Below are 23,040 nucleotides of genomic sequence, written 5' to 3' on the forward strand. Positions count from 1 at the left end.
TTCTATCTGTTGCTTATCTCACCGAAGCTTGTGTAATCGGATTGCATGCTCGACGGGAATAGTGTTGTACTTTCTGGAAGATATGCCAGCGCCATGGATTACGCTGGAATATTCAACGAGTCACACTCTAAAACAAAATAACACCCTTTGGGTTGTATCTTGCCACACAACGATAAACGTCGGTGGTGGTGGTGGTGGTGGTGATGTTGAAGCAGGCGGGGTTAGCCTGGCATACATAGCCGGCAATTGTTCCGCTTGATCCTCCTTCGAGTTGAGATCAGGGGTGTGTCACCAGGTGTCGATGAGCCCCGTGTCTCGCAGGAAGGCTATCAGCAGTCGTTGCGCTCTCTTTCTGAATGCCGCGGCCCCTCCGGGGAAAACAACGTCTTCAAAGGTCCTGTGCGTGAGACCGCTTTCTTGTAGGTTGTCGACCATCGCTTTTCTTTCTGTGTCAAACTGCGGGTATAGCCAAATGAAATGTTCGATGTCGCCAATGTCACCACAGAAAATACAGAGTGGGGAAGCGCGAAGCCCAGTCTTGAATAACCAAGCTGGGGTGTACGCGGAGTCGGTCCTGATGCGGTATAAAAGCGTCGCTTGTTCGCGTGTAAATCCATGAGTCACACAGGATTCGTGTGGATTCTTGTGCATCTCTCTAAGTGAAGCCGGATTGCACCCTTAGGGTTTTGAAAAGCTTTTGGAGCTTTCACTCTTGGGACACATGTCAGCGCTAGGCGTGCAAGGGCGTCAGCTTTCTCGTTTCCATCAATTCCTACGTGTGATGGAATCCGTTCAAACCTTATGTTAAATCCCTTGCTCGTTAGGTCGGTAATCAGTGTCAGAGACTGGCTTGTAAATTTCTCTAGAGGTAGGCCCCGATGTAATGTCTGTAATGCTGACTTGGAATCCGTCAGCACCACGACATCTCGTGCAGAAAAGGCCCGTAGTTTCCCGCAAAGCCGCGGTGATTGCGGCGCTTTCTACTGTTGTAGAGGAAACTACGCGATCCAGTCGGCCAGACCATGACACATCAAGGGATGGTATGCAGAATGCCGCTGCACAGCTGTCTGTTTGTGCGCACACCGAACCGTCTGTGTACACTTGTAGATGGCTTTGAAAGACAGTGCTCAAGTGGTCCAGCACAATAAACTTTGCTTCGGCAGTTGAAATGGTGCGTTTCGTCAGTAGGTGGGGTACATTGAGGTTGCAGGTAACGTCCGAAAAAGACCATGGCGGGTCAAGGCGACTTCGTTCAGGCCATTCCAATCCTAAAAATCGGAAGGTGTTCAGGGCCGCATGGAAATGTGAGCGAGTTCTTGCTCTTAGCCGCCGGAGAAGCGCCGTGCCTGCGCGTGACTCGCCCAGCCTTAATAGCTGCGTCAGCAAGGCCTGAGATGCCAAGAGGCGGAGTGGAGGTGACTCTGCCTCATTAGTGACTTTCTTGTTTGAAGCCGCCATTGGGACTCCCATCGCTAAGCGAAGTCCCTTTCTGTGCACTGCCTCCAAGCGCTCGAATTGACTCGATGACAGTGATATCAGAGGGAGCTGATAGAGAATGCGGCTTGTTATCAGTGCAGCGTTCAGTTTAAGCATGGATATAGGATTGTTTCCCCAACGTACACCCGCCAATCGACGAAGTGTATTGACTCTTTGCACTGATGCAGCCACAACACTTTCGACCGCACCACGCCATAGTAGCTTGTTGTCGATGGTGACGCCCAGGAATCGAACATGAGTTGCACGAAGAATTGAATGCCCTCTGATATTCAGCGTCAGACGTGTTGACTTGCGTCTCACTCCCGGGAAAAGCATGAAGGCAGATTTTTCTGCTGATAAAGATAGGCCAACCGTCGATAAGTGGCGATCGTTAGTGGAGATTGCGGCCTGGACTATCCGGGCCAAACGTTTGTGTTGGCACCCCGAGATGCAAATGCAACGTCATCTGTCTTGTCCGCATTTCCTTTTTTTAACGCTGCGAGTCCGGTACTTCCCAGTAACGAACGGCATGCGCGTTATCAGCATCACATAGCATTCCCTACAGGAAAGTAGCGGGCGCGGCGTTTTCAAGAAAGGAAACGCAAGCAAGGCAGCTGACGATTATCGTTGTGTGGCAGAGATACACCCCAAAGGGTGTACCTTTGTCTAAGAGTGCATGTGTAAAAGCGACGCGCTTGACCCGCAGATCAGATTTGGACTTTCGTCGCATGTACTCGCCGCTATCGTTGCGCTTGAGTGTTAGTACTTTTGTGGGTACAGGCTCGCCCAATAAAGAGTTTCGTGACTCACAGTTTTACCGTCGTCTTATTCTTCGGCGTCATTACAACGTGACAATATGACGAGGGAAAGGCTTGCCCATTCAGACACCGCATCTACATCGATACAGAGAGCGCGCCGAGCCACAGGCTGTGGCCGAGCGCGCGGCCGCAAGGTATCTCGTGGAAAGAAAGACGACGTGTCGTATCGGTGCGCGAGCGAACGTTGAGCGCGATGCGAGGCCTCCTTCCACCGTCCCTGTTCGAACGTTTCTGCTCGATAGCGTTCCTTCAGCTGTCTAGCAATTCGCTTCAGTTGGCTGCGAGTGCGAAGGGAATCCTCTGGAGCCAAGCGGATCGCTGCAAGATGGATGCCGGACCATCGAAACGAGCACACGGCTGGGATCCTCTGCAAGGACTCGACGAGGCATCAGCAAAGCGCCCAAGATTTATGCCTTCGTCGGGTACTCCACCGACCGCTCCAATAATGGCTGAGCAAATGGATTGTTCACCGTGCGCCGGAGTCCCAGAGGCCAACATACATGCGGAGATACAGTGGAGAAAGCATCATCGGGAGCTTCACCTCGTGCAGTGGGCCATGGCCAGGGGTAGGCTTCTAGTAGGTCCCGTGGGTTCGCTGTTTCGGCAGGCCTTCCTGGTGGGATAGTTTCCACCTGTCCACCGGGGTCATCCTCCTTGCATCAACCTCCAAACGGGCCGCATTAGCGAGCGCACGATGAAGGAACGCCAGAGCCGCACGAGTGAGGAGTTCGACCATGTATTCTCTGCGTAGCCCTCTGAACAGCTCGGCGCATTTGTTCAACTTAGGCACCACGAGAGCGAGAAGCGATACGAGGCTGCCACAATCAGCTACTCGTAACGTGATGGGCGTCGCTTCGCAGGAGGACATGCGCGAGCTCTAGCTCGAGGAAGCACCACGAAGAGACCTTCTGGCAAAGCCTGCACTGTGTATCTTGGCTATGTGGGCAATGATAACATCAGCAGTAAAGGTCGAGTCCGAACGCCTGAGTCTGACCTACAGTGGTGTGTTTATTTCAGGGAGAAAAAATTCGCACCCGCCAGAATTGCTCAATGACCAGGGAGTTTAGATGCTGAACTCGCGGTCACGAGTTAATTTCCGGCTGCGGCGGCAGGAACCCTAATGCGCTGGGTTAAAAATTAAAGGAAAAAGCTCGTGAACAGAGCATAGTGTGCGTGTGGAACCCCAAGTGGTTCCACACGCACAAGAAATTAATCAGCAGCGTGCTATACTATTCCGTCATATACTTGTGCCTTTGGAACCCAAGGGCCCATGCGGCACAGTTCATTAAAAATAATTCAGGGAGGTCTGCATGCATAACATTCAAAAGCTGAACATGATAATCATGGCGATAGCCTCCAAGGCAGCGAGAATCGGGCTGGGAATGCAAAATAAATTATGGGGTTTTACGTGCCAAAACCACTCTCTGATTGTGAGGCACGCCGTAGTGGAGGACTCCGGAAATTTCGACCACCTGGGGCTCTTTAACGTGCACCTAAATCAAAGTACACGGGTGTTTTCGCATTTCGCCCCCATCGAAATGCGGCCGCCGCGACCGGGATTTGATCCCGCGACCTCGTGCTCAGCAGCCCAACACCATATGATGATGATGATGATGAAGCCTCAATTACTGGCACAAACCGACTATGGGGGATAGGCCACGAATCGGGTGGTAATATGATTGAATAAATAAAAGAAATTGGTTAATAAATAACTAACACAAAAAAGTAAAACAAATATATAATCCAAGATGAAAAATAAACTGTGAATGCATGAGTAAAAATAGTGATCAATACTATAGTAAGCCTTGCGTTGATCGGAATACTAAAAAAAGAATGAGAATAATAATAAAAAAACATATACTTAAGCTTGAATAAGGTAAGTTTTCTGAATAATAATACTAGTAGGATTTAAACTTGGCATTTGTGCTTTTACTTTTTGAATTTTCTAGACTGAAGTAGAAGCAAATCAATTGTGGAAACTAAGAGCTATTAACAAGGCATTCTTTTTGTGCCACATAGGAAATAAATGGCTAGGCAGACGTTCCCGTGGCTGTATCCCAATACTGTTGCTCCAAGGGAAAGAATAACAGTGCTGTTTAAAGACAATCCTACACAATAGCCACTGAGCAACCACGGCGGGTGGGAAGGCAAAATACATTGCTTGTGCCGTCGTCATCCTTATCATCTTCATCGATTTAGTCGACGGGGATCAGAAAGGAAGTCGGCGGGTTGGTTGTTCCTTAATAAAACGGCGCAGTCCACTCTGGAGGATCGGCCATGAATCCGGATATACAAGGGAAATTTTTCTTTTAATTTTTTTACTGTTGTAAGCGTTACTGAAAGTGGCTAAAATAAGCTAAACTTAAAAAAAAACCGTGAAGTCATAGTAAAATAAAATATGTGTACATAAAAAGGCGAAAAAAGAAAAATTTCCGAATGCAATTCTTTTTGTCTTGCTCAGAAAATTGCAGAATGCACCACAAACATTTGTGAGGATAAAACCCAGTTCGGAAGCAGCAAAAAGGTCACCAATATCGCATATTTTTTTTAGCTCGTTGCTTCTTTAGCACTGCCTCAAGGGCCACCTTCAACAGTGTAAACGCGAGGGACCGAAAGCGTGGATGGGATTGATAGATGTGGTAGCAGCTGTTCATTTTGAGCTGTACACAGCAATGGCTGCTTGGGCGTCTCTTCATACATTTAATGGGATTCTCATCCTTTTCCAACTTCGGCCGTTTTGAGCCTATCTATCTATCTATCTATCTATCTATCTATCTATCTATCTATCTATCTATCTATCTATCTATCTATCTATCTATCTATCTATCTATCTATCTATCTATCTATCCATCCATCCATCCATCCATCCATCCATCCATCCATCCACCCATCCACCCATCTACCCGTCAGGGTAGACAACCTGGGTCACTGCTGGGTCACTGCTTGGGTCAACTACTGGGGATGCGCTCGTGGTCGTAGTGCCATCGTGATAGTTCCATCATCGTCATTCCAGCCTCGAGATCTGACTCACTTCACGACTTCTGCACTGATCCAGTTGCTCAAGTTAATAGCTTGGGACACGAGCTATGTGTAGTTGTCGAGACGGCATTGTGGCCGTTGCATCGTCGTCATTCCAACTTTGTCATCCGACTCTCATTATGCTGTCTTTACCACGCCATCGTTATCACACAGTCGTCATGCGTTCGTTTTCACACCGAGATCGCGATGCCATCGTGTGCATTCCATGGTCGTGACTTCAGCTTGGTCATTCGATTGTCGTCATGTATTCGTCGCCACGCCATCGTCATCATACAGGCTTCGTGATACAGTCAACGTCACGCCATTGTCATCGTACACTGGTCATCACATTATCCTTATATACCATTGTCATGCCGTCGTCGTCATACAGTCATCGTCATACATTCGTTGTCATTCCTTCCTCGTGATGCCGACGGGGTCGTTCCAGCGTCTTCGTTATAAAACTTCGACATACGGCTCTCATCATGCCGTCGTCGTCACTCCATCCTCGTCACACAGTCGTCGCCATGCCATTCGTCCCCTTAACACCATCGTTTTAACATCATCATCATCATCATCATCATCATTATTATCATCATCCGCAGCAGCAGCAGCCTGGCTACGCCTCATCATCATCATCAGCAGCAGCAGCCTGATTATGCCCACTGCAGGGCAAAGGGCTCTCCCACACTTCCCCAACTACCCCGGTCATGTACTAATTGTGGCCATGTTGTCCCTGCAAACTTCTTAATCTCATCCGCCCACCTAACTTTCTGCCGCCCTCTGCTATGCTTCCCTTCCCTTGGAATCCATTCCGTAACCCTTAATGACCATCGGTTATCTTCCCTCCTCATTACGTGTCCTGCCCATGCCCGCATTTCTTTTTCTTGATTTCAACTAAGATATCATTAACTCGCGTTTGTTCCCTCACCCAATCTGCTCTTTTCTTATCCCTTAACGTTAATCCCAGTGTTCCTCTTTCAATTAGTCGTTGCGTCGTCCTCAATTTCAGTAGAACCCTTTTCGTAAGCCTCCAGGTTTCTGCCCCGTAGGTGAGTACTGGTAAGACACAGCTATTATACACTTTTCTTTTGAGAGATAATGGCAACCTGCTGTTCATGATCTGAGAATGCCTGCCAAACGCACCCCAACCCATTCTTATTCTTCTGATTATTTCAGTCTCATGATCCGGATCCGCAGTCACTACCTGCCCTAAGTAGATGTATTTCTTTACCACTTCAAGTGCATCGCTACCTATCGTAAACTGCCGTTTCCTTCCGAGACTGTTAAACATTACTTTAGTTTTCTGCAGATTAAGTTTTAGACACACCTTTCTGCTTTGCCTCTCCAGGTCAGTGAGCATGCATTGCAATTGGTCCCCTGAGTTACTAAGCAAGGCAATATCATCAGCGAATCGCAAGGTACTAAGGTGTTCTCCATTAAATCTTATCCCCAATTCTTCCCAATCCAGGTCTCTGAATACCTCCTGTAAACACGCCGTGAACAGCATTGGAGAGATCGTATCTCCCTGCCTGACGCGCTTCTTTATTGGGATTTTGTTGCTTTCTTTATGGAGGACTACGGTGGCTGTGGAGCCGCTGTAGATATCTCAGTATTTTTACATACGGCTCGTCTACACCCTGATTCCGTAATGCCTGCATGGTTTCGACTGATGTTTCGACTGAATCAAACGCTTTCTCGTAATCAATGAAAGTTATATATAAGGGTTGGTTATATTCCGCACATTTCTCTATCACCTGATTGATAGTGTGAATATGGTCTATTGTTGAATAGCCTTTACGAAATCCTGCCTGGTGCTTTGGTGGACAGAAGTCTAGGGTGTTCCTGATTCTATTTGCGATTACCTTAGTAAATATACTTTGTAGGCAATGGACAGTAAGCTGATCGGTCTATAATTTTTCAAGACTTTGGCGTCCCCTTTCTTATGGATTAAGATTATGTTGGCGTTCTTCCAAGATTCCGGTACGCTCGAGGTCATGAGGCATTGCGTATACAGGGTGGCCAGTTTTTCTAGAACAATCTTGTCGATCTTGAACAATCTTGAACAACAATCTTGAACAAGTTGACCAGTTTACTTGTCGGTAAATAAAAAAGGAGGAGCTGCCAAACCCAGGATTCTGCTTCTCGACGAGTCTCTCACCATTTTTTTTTCAAAACGAAAATTTACAGCTTTGCCTTTGGACAGTGCTTTGATGAGACGTCGTGGCGCCTCTGACAGTTTGGAAATTTGTAACCTTTAGCCTGGCAGTTGCCTGCATAATGTTGTGCAGCATGGAACATATCGTAGTATTTCCACAGACGACGCTCACATGACCTTGCATTTCTGGCATTTCTGCAAGTTGCATAAGGACAAATGGCTGGACAGCATGTCGGAAATGACCAACCTTGACATGCGAAGGAAGGCAATCACCCTTAAAGATTATCTTTACGCGTCGGAAAATTCCGAGGTGGGGCACCTGGAATATCTTTGTTCTGAAAGTGCACAGTGGGTTATGTTGGGTCTCTCCGTCCTTCTCCCAAGCGACTTCCCTAGACTACAATAGCATGCTATATACAGAGTCATATCACTCAGGCCGATCTCTCCTTCTTTCTCTCGTTATAGTTTCGCGGCGTCTGTAGGAGGCATCATCATCATATCATCATAACCATGTGTATCGATGTTTCCTCGTCTTAACTTCGCCACATGGGAGCCGTCGGCGGCGTTTGAGCCACTTTGCCATCCGCGGAGTTGGCACCGTATCGTCATCGCTGCCATTATCGTGTCGGGGTCGTTCCGTCGTCGTCATCACGCCTTCTTCGTGCAGTGATCGTTTTCTGGCTGTCGTCATTATCGTCGCGTAGTTGTCGTCGCAGCTGTTTTCGTCATCGGGGTCTTCATCTCCGTCGTCGTTATAGTCGTCGTACTCCTGTTGTTCTTGCAATCACTGTTGTTGGTCCAACTGTATTTGCTTTAAGTGGAACTTTTTACAGCGAAGCTGTGTATAGCTAGCGAATTTCCGTTGTCCGTCGTCCGTGAACAATGTGCGAACTAGCTCGTTCGCTCCTCTAGGTGCAACCGCGCCAACGCGTGAATGCGGTTGCACATTCACGCGCAACCGCTGTAATTAGATATAATTAGGGGATTTTTGTTAATTATTCACTTATGCATTTCGATTTCTCGCCCAGGTAATATCCACCTGTTTCGCAATCCAGCTCAAAAATTATAATTGCGTTACCTGCCGCGCATGATTTTTAAAAGAATTACCGAAAGTCTTCTCAAAAACACTCGGTATATGACATGCACCAGTGTTGTCCCACTTGGCTATGGCACGGGCTTCACAAGGTCGCCTGTGAGCATGGCGGTATGAAGACCGTACGATGCCGACGGAGTGACGACTGTGGGATGACGCAGGTGGCATGACGACGACGGCATGGCGACTACAAGGCGATTGCTAAATGATAACGGTGGTATAACGTCGACAGCGTGACGACGACATGAGGACAATGGGATAACGACAATGGTATGAAGACAATGGCGTGACGAAGGCGGAAGGGCAACTGGATGACGAAGCTGGAATGACGATGGCATGACCACGATAGCATGACGACGACGGTCATAACGGATGCATGGTAGCGACTATCTGATGAAGACGCAATGACACGATGTTAGGATAATGGAGGCATAATCACAATTGATTGCCGACAACATTATCAACAACAGAATGACGAAGAAGGAAGGACGTCGATGGATCGACGAAGGCGTATGACCATAGAATAAAGAACCAACGACGTCATGGGGTGAGTAAGATCACGACGCTGGAATGACGACGATGGCACTACGACCATGCACGAGCGCAACCCCTGTAGCCCTGACTGGTAGACAACTTGGGTCACTGGGTCGGCCTAACAAGATAGATAGATAGGTAGGCTCAAAACGGCCGAAGTAGGAAAAGAATGCGAATCGCAATAAATGCATTAGGAGACGCCCAAGCAGGCGCTGCAGTGTACAGATCAAAATCAACAGCTGCTTTGCTACACCTGTGGATCCCATCCATGATTTCGGTCCATCGTGTCTTCTCTATTGTAGCTGGTAATGAAGGCTCCTCGGCGGCACTAGCACCGCAGCCCATGAGGCAGTTGTAAAGAAGCAACGAGATCAAGAAAAAAATTATGCGACATTGCAATGGTTAGCTTTTTGCTACTTCCGAACTAGGTATCAGCCTGACAAACGTTTGTGGTGCCCTCTTCAATTTTCTTAGCGAGACAAAAAGAGTTGCATTCCAAAACTTTCTTTCTTCTTCTTTTTATATTCACATATATTATTTTACTATGACTTCACGTAATCTTAATTATCTTTAATTTTATCCACTTACAAAAGCAACAAATCTGATTGCACTATTTTAACCCTTGTATTGCCCGATTCATGGCCGATCCTCCAGAGTGGATTGCGCCGTTTCATTGAGGGACAACCAATCCGCCGACTTCCTTTCTGAGCCCCGTCGAATACATGGATAAAGATAATGATGTTGATGACGACGACACCAGCTATGCATTTTGCCTTCCCAGCCCCATTCTCGCTCACGTTATGCAGACCTACCTCCCAGAATTACATTTTTTAATAAACTGCGCTGCATGGGGCCCTGTGTTCCAAAGACTCGAGTGTATGACGGAATAGTATGGCGCGTTGCGGATTAATTTCGACCGCTTGGTGTTCCACGTGTAGATAATGCTCAGTTCACGAGCTTTTTCTTTTTTTTTTAGTTTTTCATCCCAGCACATTAAGTTTGCTGCCGCCGCAGCCGGAAATCAACTCGTGACCGCGAGTTCAGCATCTAAATTCCATGGCCCCTGAGCACCTCTGGTGGGTGCGAATTTTTTCTCCACAATATACACACCACTGTAGCACAGACTCAGGCGTTCAGACCCGACCTTTATTGCTGCTGTACAGTGCAGGCTTTGCCAGAAGGTCTCTTCGTGGTGCTTCCTCGTGCCAGAGCTCGCGCATGTCCCCTAGCGAAGCGACGCCCATCACGTTACGACGAGTAGCTGATTGTGGCGGCCCCGTATCGCTTCTCGCCCTCTTGGTGCGCAAGTTGAAGCAATGCGCAGAGCTGCTTAGAGGGCTACGCAGAGAACACACGGTCGAACTCCTCACGCGTGCGGTTCTGGCGTTCCTTCATCATGCGCTCACAAATGAGGCCCATTTGGAAGTTGATGAAAGGAGCATGGCCCAGATGGGCAGGTGGCAAGTCTTCCTCCATGGAGGCCTGCCGAAGCAGCGAACTTACGGGACCTTCTGGAAGCCTAGACCTGGACGCGGCCCACTGGAGGCAAATCTCCTGATGATGGTGTATCCACTCCATCTCCTCATGCATGTTGGCCGCTGGGACTCCGGCGCCCGGTGAAGGATCCATTTGATGAGCCATTGCTGGAGCAGTCGGTGGGATATCCGACGAAGGCGTAAGCCTTGGGCGCTTTGCTGGTGCCTCGTCGAGTCCTTGCAGATGATCCCAGCCGTGTGCTCGTTTCGATGGTCCGGCATCCATCTTGCAGCGATCCACTTGACTCCAGAGGATTCCCTTCGCTGTCGAACTTCCAGAGGGCCCCAGAAACGTTCGAACGGGGAAGAAGCTAGCCACGCACCGCGCTCAGCGTTCGCTCGCGCACAGATACGACACGTCGTCTTTCTTTCCACGAGACACCGTGCGGCCGCGCGCTCTCTGTCTCGATGCCAGTGCGGTGTCTGAACGGGCAAACCTTTCCCTTAATTCATTGAAAACTTTATTATTCCACCCAGCTGGGGTGCCCGCCTCTTACCCTACACGCAGGTCAGGGGAGAGGACGAAGCTTTCCCCACGCGTTGAGGACGGTAAGTCTTCACGTCCTCAATGGCCAGGGGGATTGCTCAACGCTGGTCGTCTTCGGCCTCGCTCTGGAGCAAGGCCTCCCATTGGATTGAATTGGATTGGATTGGATTGGATTGGAGCCAACTTTATTTATGCCTGCAGTTGGGCGCTCGCGCCCCCCGACGAGGGCCTACGTCATCTACGAAGTCGCCTTTACTTGGCGCGGGCCTCCGCTCGCCGTTGCCGGCTCGCTGGGTCCGTGCCTTTCGAGCGCCTCGAGGACCTGCTGGACGGCCCAGAGCTGATCGTCTCGGTCATAGCTCTTCGCGGCTGCCTCGAGCCGCGGTGGGAGCGTTCTTGATTTTGCTTCTTCTGGATATTTATAACGCAGTCCCACAAGATGTGCGTGTAGTCTGCGGTCTCCCTACGGCAGACTCTGCACTTATCGGTCGGATATGTCTCGGGGTACATGCGATTCATCGGTCTCGGGGTCGGTAGCGATCCGGTCTGGAGCTGTCTCAGTACTACCGCCTCCGCTCGACTCAGCCTCGGGTGCGGGGGTGGGAGAGTTCTGCGAGCCAGGCGGTAGGCTTTTGTGATTTCATTGTAATGCGTCATGCGGTCCTTGGTTCCGAACCACGTCGGACGGTCTGTCGCCGGGGCGCGATTGGTTAGCGCTCACGCCGCTGCGTGTGCCGTCTCATTGTGGTTCTCATTGCGTTCCTACGCGTCGCCCGCGTGCGCCGGGAACCACTTGAGTCTTACTTTTCGTTCTTGTAGTTAGACCGCTCGCAGTACGCGCTCAGCCTCCCTGCAGATTTGGCCTTTGGCGAAGTTTCGCACCGCCTGTCTTGAGTCACCCTGCACCGTGTGGCAGTCTGCGTCGGCAATGGCCAGGGCGATGGCTACCTCCTCCGCTTGTTCCGCTCTTGCGCTTCTCACGCTCGCTGCCGTCCTCGTGGCACCGGTTGACGCCTCTATGACGACCGCTGCGAAGGCGTTCTGTTGGTATTCGGCCGCGTCCCCGTACCGCGCGTGTTCGTCGTTGGCATGCTGGTCGATGAGAGCCTTGGCCCTAGCCGCTCTTCTTACCTTGTTGAACTCGGGATTCATGATCTTTGGTATGGGGTCGATTCTGGTCTGGCGTCGGACCTCTTCGGGGACGGTGAGCTTCATCTCCAACTCGTTCTAGCGTCCAATTCCCTGATCGTCCAGTATCTTCCTCCCGGCTATGGTCATGGACAGCCGCTCCAGGTGAGAGGTTCGTTGCGCTTCGGCTATTTCTTCGAGCGTATTGTGTATTCCGAGTTGTAACAAGCGGGTCGTGCTCGTGGACTCGAACAGGCCCAGCGCCGTCTTGTACACTTTTCTGAAGAGCACGTTGATATTTACGTTCGTGTTGCAGCCATCTGTGGTCTGCAACGTACGCGACGTGGCTGATGACGAAGGATTGGACGAGCCTAATTAGGCTCTCCTCTCACATACCAACCTTCCGGGAAGTGACTCGATTGAGGAGCCGAATCGCGTCAATTGGCTGCTTTTGCCTTAAGACGGGTGATGGTTTCGCCGTTTCTTCCGTGGTTTTCGATGACCATGCCTAGGATCCTAATTTTGCTGACCTCGGTGATCACGTTGCCGGATTTGGTTACGATTCTGATTTTTTTCATTTTCGCGTTGTCTGGTCTTGCCTCTGCTGTTTTTGGTAGGTGAGAGTATGAGAAGCTTCTACTGCGTTGACGGCGGCTTGCAGCGCGCCCTCGATGTGGGCGTCGCTGCCACCGGTCACCCACAGCGTGATATCGTCCGCGTAGATGGTGTGCCTGACGTCTTCGATGTCCCCGAGCTTTTCGGCCACTCCGATCATTACCAGGTTGAACAGCATCGGCGAAATGACCGATCCCTGCGGTGTGCCGGTGTTCCCGAGCTTCTTCTCTTGCGTCTGTAGGTCGCCTGCTCGTAGCTCGACGGTCCTGTCCGTGAGGAAGTCCTTGATGTAGTTGTAGGATCTTTCGCCCATGTTGAGCTTGGAGACTTGGGACAGAATCGCCGAGTGTTTCACCTTATCGAAGGCGCTCTGCAGGTCGAGCCGATTGCTTTGTTGTCGCGGGCGCTGCCACCATCATCGATGATTTGGTATTTGAGCTGCAGCATAGCATCCTGCGTGCTGTGGTGCTGTCTGAAGCCGATCAAAGTGGCCGGGTACAGCCCTTCTCGTGCCAGGTAGTCTTGCCACCTGTTGAACAGGACGTGCTCCAGCACCTTGCCCACGCAGGACGTGAGTGAGATGGGGCTGAGGTTATCCGTGTCCGGCGGCTTCCCCGGCTTGGGGATCAGGATGGTCTTGGCTATCTTCCGCAGCTTTGGCAGCGCGCCCGCTCTCCAGCACTTGTTGAAGTATTTTGCGAGGTTTTCAATCGAACCGTCATCGAGGTTCTTGAGCGCCTTGTTCGTGACGAGGTCCGGGCCGGCTGCCGACCGGCTGTTGAGGTCGTGCAGGGCCGCGCGTACCTCCTCGACGTCGATGTCACGATCGAGCTTCCCGTTAGGCAGGCCGCTGTACGGCGCGTGTTTTCGGTGGGTGTAGTCGGCAGGTATTTGTCGTTAATGCGCCTGGTGACTTCGTCGACGCCGTGAGCTGAGACCGCCCGATGTATGAGCCTGGCGAGTCTGTCCCTTTGATACGACTTAGTCTTGGTTTCGTCGAGCAGGTGCCGCAGCAGGTTCCACGTCTTCCCGCTGTGCATCTGCCCGTCTGCCGCGTTGCAGATCTCGTTCCACTGTTGCGTGCAGAGAGCGCGGCAGTGATCCTCGATCGCTCGGTTCAGCTCCGCCACCTTCTTTCTGAGTCTGCGGTTAAGCCGTTGTTTCTTCCAGCGATTGAGTATCGACTGTTTGGCTTCGATGAGATGCGCAAGCCGGCTGTCTACTTTGTCGATCTCCGCGCCCGTTTCAATTTCTTTGGTCGCGTCGCGTACGCTCTTCGTGATTTCGGCCGTCCACGAGTGTTTCCATCTCGTGTGTTTTGATGCTGTTTCGTTGTGTTCCGGTATGCCGATTTCCACAATGGTGTCTGCCTAGGTAGGTCCCCGTGTTTCTCCAGGTGATCGCGCCCCGGATGTCGTTCTTGACGAGCGTGAGGTCCGGAGTGGTGTCCCTGGACACGGAGTTACCGATTCTCGTCGGATGTGTCGGGTCCGTGATGAGGGTGAAGTCGAGTTCCGTGGCGTCTTGGTACAGGTCGCGGCCCTTTGCTGTGTAGTTGTTGTAGCCCCAAGCAGGGTTCATCGCGTTGAAGTCTCCGCACGCGATCAACGTGTTGCGGCCCGCTGCAGTGCTGGCTCTGTGCAGTGATGTCTTGAATCTCTGTTTTCTCTGCGATCGGTTGCTGTAGACGTTGAGCAGAAATATGCTTCCTTTTCTCTTCTTGCCCGGGATGATTTCGGTGAGTGTGTGCTCGATCTGGATATTGCTTTGCAGCTCGTGTTCGACGAACGTGAGTCCCTTTTCCTCTCCCATCGGGCGGTCCCTTGTGCACTCTATAGCTGGGGAGGGTCGGAGCGTCGGTGAGTGTTTCTTGTAGTAGTAGAACGTCCGGCTTGCGCGCGCCACGTACGATGTGCTGTTGGATGACTGCCTTCTTCCTTCCGAAGCCGCGACAGTTCCACTGCCACGCGGTTACACCTGCTGCTGCTGGTGTTGCGTTGGCAGCCATGATTGCGTTGGCGTGTACGGGGCTCCCTGGTTGGGTGGATGTTGCGCGAGAAGGGGCGCCAACGTCGGGTGGTTTGCCATCGGCTGTAGGGTCCTTTCGATGTAGGCGAATCTGTTCGTGTTCTCTGCTTGGTAGGTCTCCATTGTTTGTTTCAATGCTGTCACTGCTGCGATGTTCGCCGTGATTAGCTTCGAATTTCGCTTCGAGGCTGTCGATGCGATCGTTTTCTGTTTGCGTGCGCGTGGCCTCGATGGCTCGCTTCTTCGGTGCCGGTTCCTCAATGGCTTTCTCCTGGAGGTTCGTTGTCGTTTCCTCGGTCTTGCTTGTGCTTGGCGTGGGTCTTTGTAGAGGCTCGTTGTTGCATAGCAGCTACTGGCGGATCTCGGCGATCTCTCTCCTGAGGTTGTTGATGGTCGCTCGCAAGGCCGCGTTTTCTTGTCTTAGGATCTCATTTGCTTTTCGCACCTTGTTCATATATCTTCTTTCTTCGTGGCTTCGGTGATTTTCTGCGCGTTCCTTATATTGTTTCCTTTCGCTGCGTCTACCCAGCTCACTCGCTCACGTGATGGTGACGTTTTCCTGCTGAGGCTTCTCTTGCAGCAGCTGCTGTCTCTGGATTTAGGCGCGCGGTTTTCCGATGGGGTCCTTGACTTTCGCGCATCTGGCGGCTTGTCGAGTGGTGGGAAATCGCTCTCCGACAGCAGCTGGCGTTCGGCCTGTCGGCGCTCCCATTGTCGCTTGCGCACTACGTAGGGGATCTTGTATTTCGCCTTGCACGTTCGGTCTCCGGTCGGGTGTTCGTCTCCGCACAACTGACATTTTGGGGTACAGCGATGGTCTTCTGTAGGGTTCGCGAGTCCGCAGGCCAGGCACGTCTTGATTGTGGGGGTCGCGCACACGTCCTTGCGGTGTCCCACTCGGCCGCACTGCTGGCAAACGTCCATCTGTTTCTTGTAGAGGCGGCACGGTATCAGGGTGACTCCGTATCGGACGAAGTTCGGTACCTTGGGTCCATCGCAGTGGTCGTGCTTCCAATCCTTTTTGCGCCCACTGCTAGTGGGTTCCTCTCGTTGACGATGTTTCTGTTTAGCTCGTCGGCGCTCGCGTCGATGGGGATGCCTCTGATGACGCCCTTTACGGTGTCGTGAGGTGCCGTGCGATATGCACTGACCTCGTAGGGTTTGCCTTGAATAGATATTTCCTGGATATTAGCGCACCTTGCCGCGTTGTCTTCGTTCGGTGTACTGACGACCATGATGTTCTGTTGCGTGTTGGGGCAGATGGCGTCCGCGGCGCTTTCCTTACTCGTGATCTTGGCCACAGCGGGTATGGCCGAAGCGACGGTGGTGGTGCCTGTCTTGACGATGTCCAGTCCCCCTCAGGGTGTGACAACTATCTTGCTCCCAGGCTCCCAGGCTTCTCTGCTGTCAATCTTTTCCTTGGCCCCTGGGGAGCCAGCACACTCCCATATTACATGGTCTAGCGTACCTTCCTCCTTAGAAATTTTGCAGACGGCGTCGTTATAGTCCCTCGCCTAAGTTAAGTAGATGCAATATGGTGATGTATATTGCCACGTTGTAATGACGCTGAAGAATAAGATGATGGCAAAACTGTGACTCACGAAACCCCTTATTGGGCGAGCCTGTACGCACAAAAGAATTAACACTCAAGCGCAACGATAGCGGTGAGTACAGGCGGCGATCGTCTAAAAAAGATCTGCGTCAGCTATCACCAATGTTGAGTAGGGAAGAGGCACCGCCGGAAGCTGGAGCGACGATGGGCGGAGGCAATACACGTTTTGACAGATTGAGAACGAAGAGTAGACTAGCTTTATTTCACAGTAAAACAGGTTTGCCTAGTGGCAAGGTGGTGCCCCTGTCGGGGAGCCACCTCAAGTCCCCAAAAAGAGCAGGGCCAATGACCCCCCACGTGGACACCACGTGGTAACTGAATTTCACAGAAGTGGGGGGAAATCAAGTGGCAAACGGTCACTACAACATCGTGTTCATAGTTTGAGAATTAAGTGTTGTGTAGAACACACACACGCAAAAAAAAAGAAAAAGAAACACAGACAATACTGTTTTACGTCTGCCCAGCTTACACACAAGCGTGGCAGGCTTCAGCCTCTCCTGTGGCAACCATTCTCTCGGGACATTATTCTGGGTACTCGGCATCACCCGAGATCATCATCGTCCATCCCTCTAGCGTTCCCTCTTTCCCCTTATATAGCGAAGAGTAGGTAGAGCACAAAATCTCGGGCTGACCTTTGTTCCTTTTTATAAACCATCATCATCATCACCATCCTATTTTATGTCCACTGCAGAACGAAAGCCTCCGGGCTTCTTTCACGCTCGGAAAAACACTTGTATGTAGCACGTATTGAGCAACAGAAAGCTGTATCGGGAGTTTTTCATGTCGCTCTACAATTTTCTCATTGACACTTTTCAGCTAATAATAATATTTGTAAAGTTAATAATTAATTGAGACTAATTATATAATTAGGTGGAATGAAAAAAATAATTTTAGTATCTCCAAGCGACGCAAACAACATTACCTTGGCTCTGTCCAGCTACGTGGCATTAGCATATTTTTGAACTCTGGCTAAAGTTAGCTGGGACACGCTGTATACAATCAACATGCGGGCAGCGTTACAGGAAAGACTTCTACTGACAAGGAGGCGTGCATATTGACACGAGTACTTATTTATCCCTTTATTGCGAGGGCAATTATATGGACACTCCAGGCGTATTTCTACCACGTCGCCGTCGCGTTAAGGTTCCGTATGTGCGTATGATGTTCCGTATGATGTATGTGCGAGTGAAAGCGTGCGAGGCTGAGCCACGATCGCGGTTCGATCTCGCGCACGCAAGGTAAGGAAGTGGGAAGGAAGCGTGCCTTCTTCCGTCGGGCACAAGGCTCCGGGGGGAGAATAGGGAGGAGGGGTGGCTTCTACCCCTGGCGCGACTTTTAAGTACAGTGGAGCGTGGCACTTGCGGTGGCGCCAGACGTTTGCGCGCATGCGCGAGTGCGAGCGGGTGCGAGAGAGAAAATAATAGGCCTTTTGCTCCTTGACTCTTCCTAGGCACTACGGAGGAGAAGTTAGCGCGTGTTGTAGGCGTTTGTTCCTAGGCGTGCCGGCATTGTGGAGTGGTCTCGAATATGTTTACGCTCGGGCGCTGGCTGGCGGCCCGGTGAAACAGGTGATAACATCGCAGATGTTGCCGTGGGAGCAGTAGGGGCCATGGAAGAGGCCGGTCCGCATATATGGAAAATCCAGAAGGCAGAGCGCATTAGCAACCGCGGTTGAATGCGAATGGCTGAAAGGGCGCCGGCGACGCTCGACTAATCTGCAACCGCTATGAGAATACGCCGCGCCCTGTAAGGTGTTTTACGCTAACCTAACCTAACGGTAACCTAACCTAACATTAACATAACGTTACGAGGCCGAAACAGAAAGATAGTAATGGTCACGACGTAACCTTTATGAAAATACGCCGCTTCACCCTAATGGATTTTACACTTACCAAGCGCAACGTTAACATAACCCAACCCAACCTAAGCAAACGTTAACTTAACCTAACGTAACATAACGTGGCCTAGATGCAAAGACAATAATCCGCATGGTGTAACCGCTGTGAGAATACGCCGCGGCACCTTAACGCCTGTTACGCTAATCTAACGTAACCTAAGGTAACCTGAACCTAACCTAAACCTAAGCTAACGTAACGTAACGTGGACGAGGCGCAAAGCCAGTAATCCTCACGGCGTGACATAAGGTAACCGCGTTCAAGTGTGGTTGCTAAGGCGCTGTGCGTTTATTTCACTCAAAGCGGACCATTCAAAAATGCACCTGAAAGGTCCAGAATAGCAGGCCCGGCCTCTACTACGGCCCTTATTGCTCCCCCGGGAAAATGTTTTTTTTCCGTTTCTTTTCTCTTGAATTTAGAGCGCCAAAAGGCGCGTAATGCCTCAGCAGTCATGGAGGCATTACGGAATCACGGTGTAGACGAGCCGTATGTAAAAATACTGAAAGATATCTATAGCGGCTCCACAGCCACTGTAGTCCTCCATAAAGAAAGCAACAAAATCCCAATGAAGAAAGGCGTGAGGCAGGGAGATACAATCTCTCCAATGCTATTCACAGCGTGTTGACAGGAGGTATTCAGACACCTGGACTGGGAAGAATTGGGGATACGAGTTAATGGAGAATATCTTAGTAACTTGCGATTCGCTGATGATATTGCCTTGCTTAGTAACTCAGGGGACCAATTGCAATGCATGCTCCCTGACCTGGAGAGGCAAAGCAGAAGGGTGGGCCTAAAACTTAATCTGCAGAAAACTAAAGTAATGTTTAACAGTCATGGAAGAGAACAGCAGTTTAGGATAGGTAGCGAGGCCTGGAAGTGGTAAGGGAATGTATCTACTTCGGGCAGGTAGTGACCGCGGATCCGGATCATCAGCCTGAAATAATCAGAAGAATAAAAATGGGCTGCGGTGCGTTTGGCAGGCATTCTCAGATCATGAACAGCAGGTTGTCATTATCCCTCAAGAGAAAAGTGTATAACAGCTGCGTCTTACCAGTATTCACGTACGGGCAGAAACCTGGAGGCTTACGAAAAGGGTTCTACTTAAATTGAGGACGTCGCAACGAGCTATGGAAAGAAGAATGGTAGGTGTAACGTTAAGGGATAAGAAAAGAGCAGATTGGGTGAGGGAACAAACGCGAGTTAATGACATCCTAGTTGAAATCAAGAAAATGAAATGGGCATGGGCAGGACACGTAATTAGGAGGAAATATAACCTATGGTCATTAAGGGTTACGAACTGGATTCCAAGGGAAGGGAAGCGTAGCAGGGGACGGCAGAAAGTGAGGTGGGCGGATGAGATTAAGAAGTTTGCAGGGACAACATGGTCACAATTAGTACACGACCGGGGTAGTTGGAGAAGTATGGGAGAGGCCTTTGCCCTGCAGTGGGCGTAGCGAGGCTGCTGCTGATGATGATGAAGGCGCGACAAAGTTATAATCCGGCATCACTGACTTATCACCAGCGCCGTACGCGCGAGAAAGTCTGTCCGACGTACCTTTAAACATAGCGATCCCCAAATGGGGCGTCAGTGTGTGCTGGTTCACATGTTTCACTGCGCGAGCAGCCAGCCATCTGAGCGTAAACAAACTCAACCCCACTCCTCAATGCCGGCACGCCAAGGGACAAACGCATGCAACACGCGCTAAGAAACTTCACCGAAGTAGTGCCTAGGCAGAGTCAGATATTCGAGAAGCAAAGGCCCCCAGATTTTCTCTCTCCCAGCCACTCTTAGTCGCGCCTGCGCAGAAATGTCGAGCGCCTCGAGAAACGCCACACCCCGTTGTACCTACTAGCAATTGTAAAAATACGCCCGGGCAGCTGTATCTTGCAAATCTGCGCAGAGGGCAAAGTTCGTCGCGCGCTGTCTTTCCGTGGCTTAGTTCGCGTTGATGCCGGGCGCAGCAAGAAGGCCAATTCGCTCGCTGCTGCTGCCGCGCTTCCTGACTCCAGAGTTTTGACAGCGAGTTTCCGCGGTCATCGAATTTGATGTGTTCATGTTTGCTTGTGAGCGCGTGAAACGATGCTTGTTGCTTTAGTTAGTATGCCTATGCTTACAAGTTTACACGGCCGATAAAACTACTATTCTTACTTCGTATTGCTGTCCCCTACTTTGCTATCGTAATCGATGCTTCGCCTTTCGGGCGAAACTGCGACTTTTTTTCCGGGAAATGCATTCCACCCATTAACAACTTCAGGTTATCGCAGGGCAAGACGCGCCTGCATGATTTGGAACTTACTAGAATGTTGTCGTTGTTTCTATCTGTTGCTTATCTCACCGAAGCTTGTGTAATCGGATTGCATGCTCGACGGGAATAGTGTTGCACTTTCTGGAAGATATGCCACCGCCATCGTTTACGCGGGAAAATTGAACGAGTCACACTCTAAAACAAAATAACACCCTTGGGGTTGTATCTTGCCACACAACAATAAACGCCATCTGTCTTGTCCGCATTTCCTTTTTTTAACGCTGCGAGCCCGGTACTTCCCAGTAACGAACGGCATGCGCGTTATCAGCATCACATGGCATTCCCTACAGGAAAGTAGCCGGCGCGGCGTTTTCAAGAAAGGAAACGCAAGCAAGGCAGCTGACAATTATCGTTGTGTTGCAGAGATACACCCCAAAGGGTCTAAGATACATCCCCCTTTGCCTAAGAGTGCATGTCTAAAAGCGACGCGCTTGAACCGCAGATCAGATTTGGACGATCGTCGCATGTTCTCGCCGCTATCGTTGCGCTTGAGTGTGTTAAGGACGGCCAGCTGCAGTGCAAGTTTGCCAGCCATTTACGCCAGCGGTGGCAACCTCATCTTGGAATGCCACCGCCAACCTCTAGCCATGGCGTGACTAAGTCGACTTTGTGTCGGGAACAATACGCACGTCCTACACTCTCCGTCGCTTCAGCAAGGATGCGTTTGACGAAGCAGGCTTTGTGCTGAAACCACCACCGTTACGCTCTAGCTTCGTCGCAGTTGTGACAGAATGAGTTCGGTGGGCCAACGTTTGTTATCGAACTCCCCAACGCGGACCTGATCTGCTACGGGTGGGGGAGTTGCCGCGGGAACGTCGTCTTAGGCTCCTTCCCACGCGCCGACCAAGACGCAAGACAATGTGCTACCCGGTCGCGCTACCCGGGCCGGCTCCGAGTTCTACGAAGCCCCTCTGACGTCGGCTCCGGACCATTGCATGTGGGTGTGTGTGTGTGTGTGTGTGTGTGTGTGTGTGTGTGTGTGTGTGTGTGTGTGTGCGTGTGTGTGTGTGTGTGTGTGTGTGTGTTTGCGTGTGTGTGTGTAACCCGTCCCGGGGAGAGGCGGCCTGTTTACAATGACTGGACGAACGTTTTCCGTCCCCTTGGAATCAAGGGGGGACCGAGTGCTTATAAGCCGCTGTTGTGCGGATGCTCGACACACTTTTCTTAAGCAGTCATGTTGGACTGAGACACTCCCTCAAGCAGTCGTGTTAGACTGACGTACTTTCTCTCGCAGTCATGCTAGACTGATGAACTGCATGTAAATACTGTAAATAAACCGTTATTCCTCGTTCTCGATGAGAAGCAGTCCTTCCCTTCATCAACGTCCTCAGCGTGGATAAGTTGGACGACGGCATGGGCCAGCTACCTTCGAATTCATGCCGGACTCCAATCTTGACAACGGGTTACGAGCGATGGGATTCAGCGCCCAATCCTTACAACTGGCTGACAGCGGTGAGATGGACTTTGCAACGTGGTGCTGTGACTGTGGTGAGTGCTTGGTTCGTGCTTTGACTCTCTAGGCTTCATTTTGTGGTTGTTCTGTTTAGAACAGTAGGGAAGCTAGATTGTTGAGTGTTAGCTAGGTTGTGTTTTCCTAGCTAGACTTAGAGAGCAGGATCAGGGCAGTAAAGCAGCAATCATGGAGTTAAGGACACTGCTGAGAGACGAGTTGTTGATTGTTGGTGAGGAACTGGGCCTAGATGTACGCAAGGAAATGCTAAAATCGGAATTATTGGAGCTAATTTCCGATCAGGCCAGTGACGAAGAAATTGAAATGGGATTGGAACTTCTAAAGAAAAGTGAGAAATGGGACAGAGCGAGAGAAGAACGGGAAAGAGAAGAACGGGACAGAGAAGAACGGGAAAGAGAGAGAGAGGAACTCGATAAAGTTCGCGAGTTAAGAAAAATGCAACTTGAACTTGAAAGCAAACGTTTGGAGTTGTCTCAAGGAAGTGAAGGCGCTCTGGGACGATCAAATGAGGCAGAATGGTACCGCATGGACAGGCTATTAAAGCCATTTGAGGTCGGGACCGACATAGGCTTGTTCCTAAGCAATTTTGAAAGGACTTGCGAAAAGATGAACTTCGGCCCGAGTACATGGCCACAGCGGTTGCTGTCTATGTTGCCGTGTGAGGCGGCGGAAGTAATCGCCAGACAGAGTGCACAGCATGTATATGATTATGCAAAATTTAAGGCTAGTCTCTTGAAGAAATACCGCCTTTCAGCCGAAGCTTTTCGGCAAAGGTTTAGGAGCACAGGCAAGAAAGATAGTGAGGGATATCCGGAGTTTGCATATAGCTTAAAGGCCAACCTAGTCGAGTGGCTGAAAAGCGCGGA

The 23,040-nt window shown here is 50.6% G+C and overlaps 1 protein-coding gene across 1 annotated transcript; it reads right to left on the reverse strand.

The window, feature by feature from the left end:
• Positions 1 to 10,435: 10,435 nt before the first annotated feature.
• LOC129388196 (uncharacterized) lies at positions 10,436 to 10,858 on the reverse strand. Its single transcript, XM_055078344.2, has one exon. It carries the CDS (start codon positions 10,856 to 10,858, stop codon positions 10,436 to 10,438), a length of 423 nt encoding a protein of 140 aa, XP_054934319.1.
• Positions 10,859 to 23,040: the final 12,182 nt, after the last annotated feature.

The sequence above is a fragment of the Dermacentor andersoni genome, chromosome 1, assembly GCF_023375885.2.
Source record: "Dermacentor andersoni chromosome 1, qqDerAnde1_hic_scaffold, whole genome shotgun sequence".
In the NCBI taxonomy this organism is placed as follows: domain Eukaryota; kingdom Metazoa; phylum Arthropoda; class Arachnida; order Ixodida; family Ixodidae; genus Dermacentor; species Dermacentor andersoni.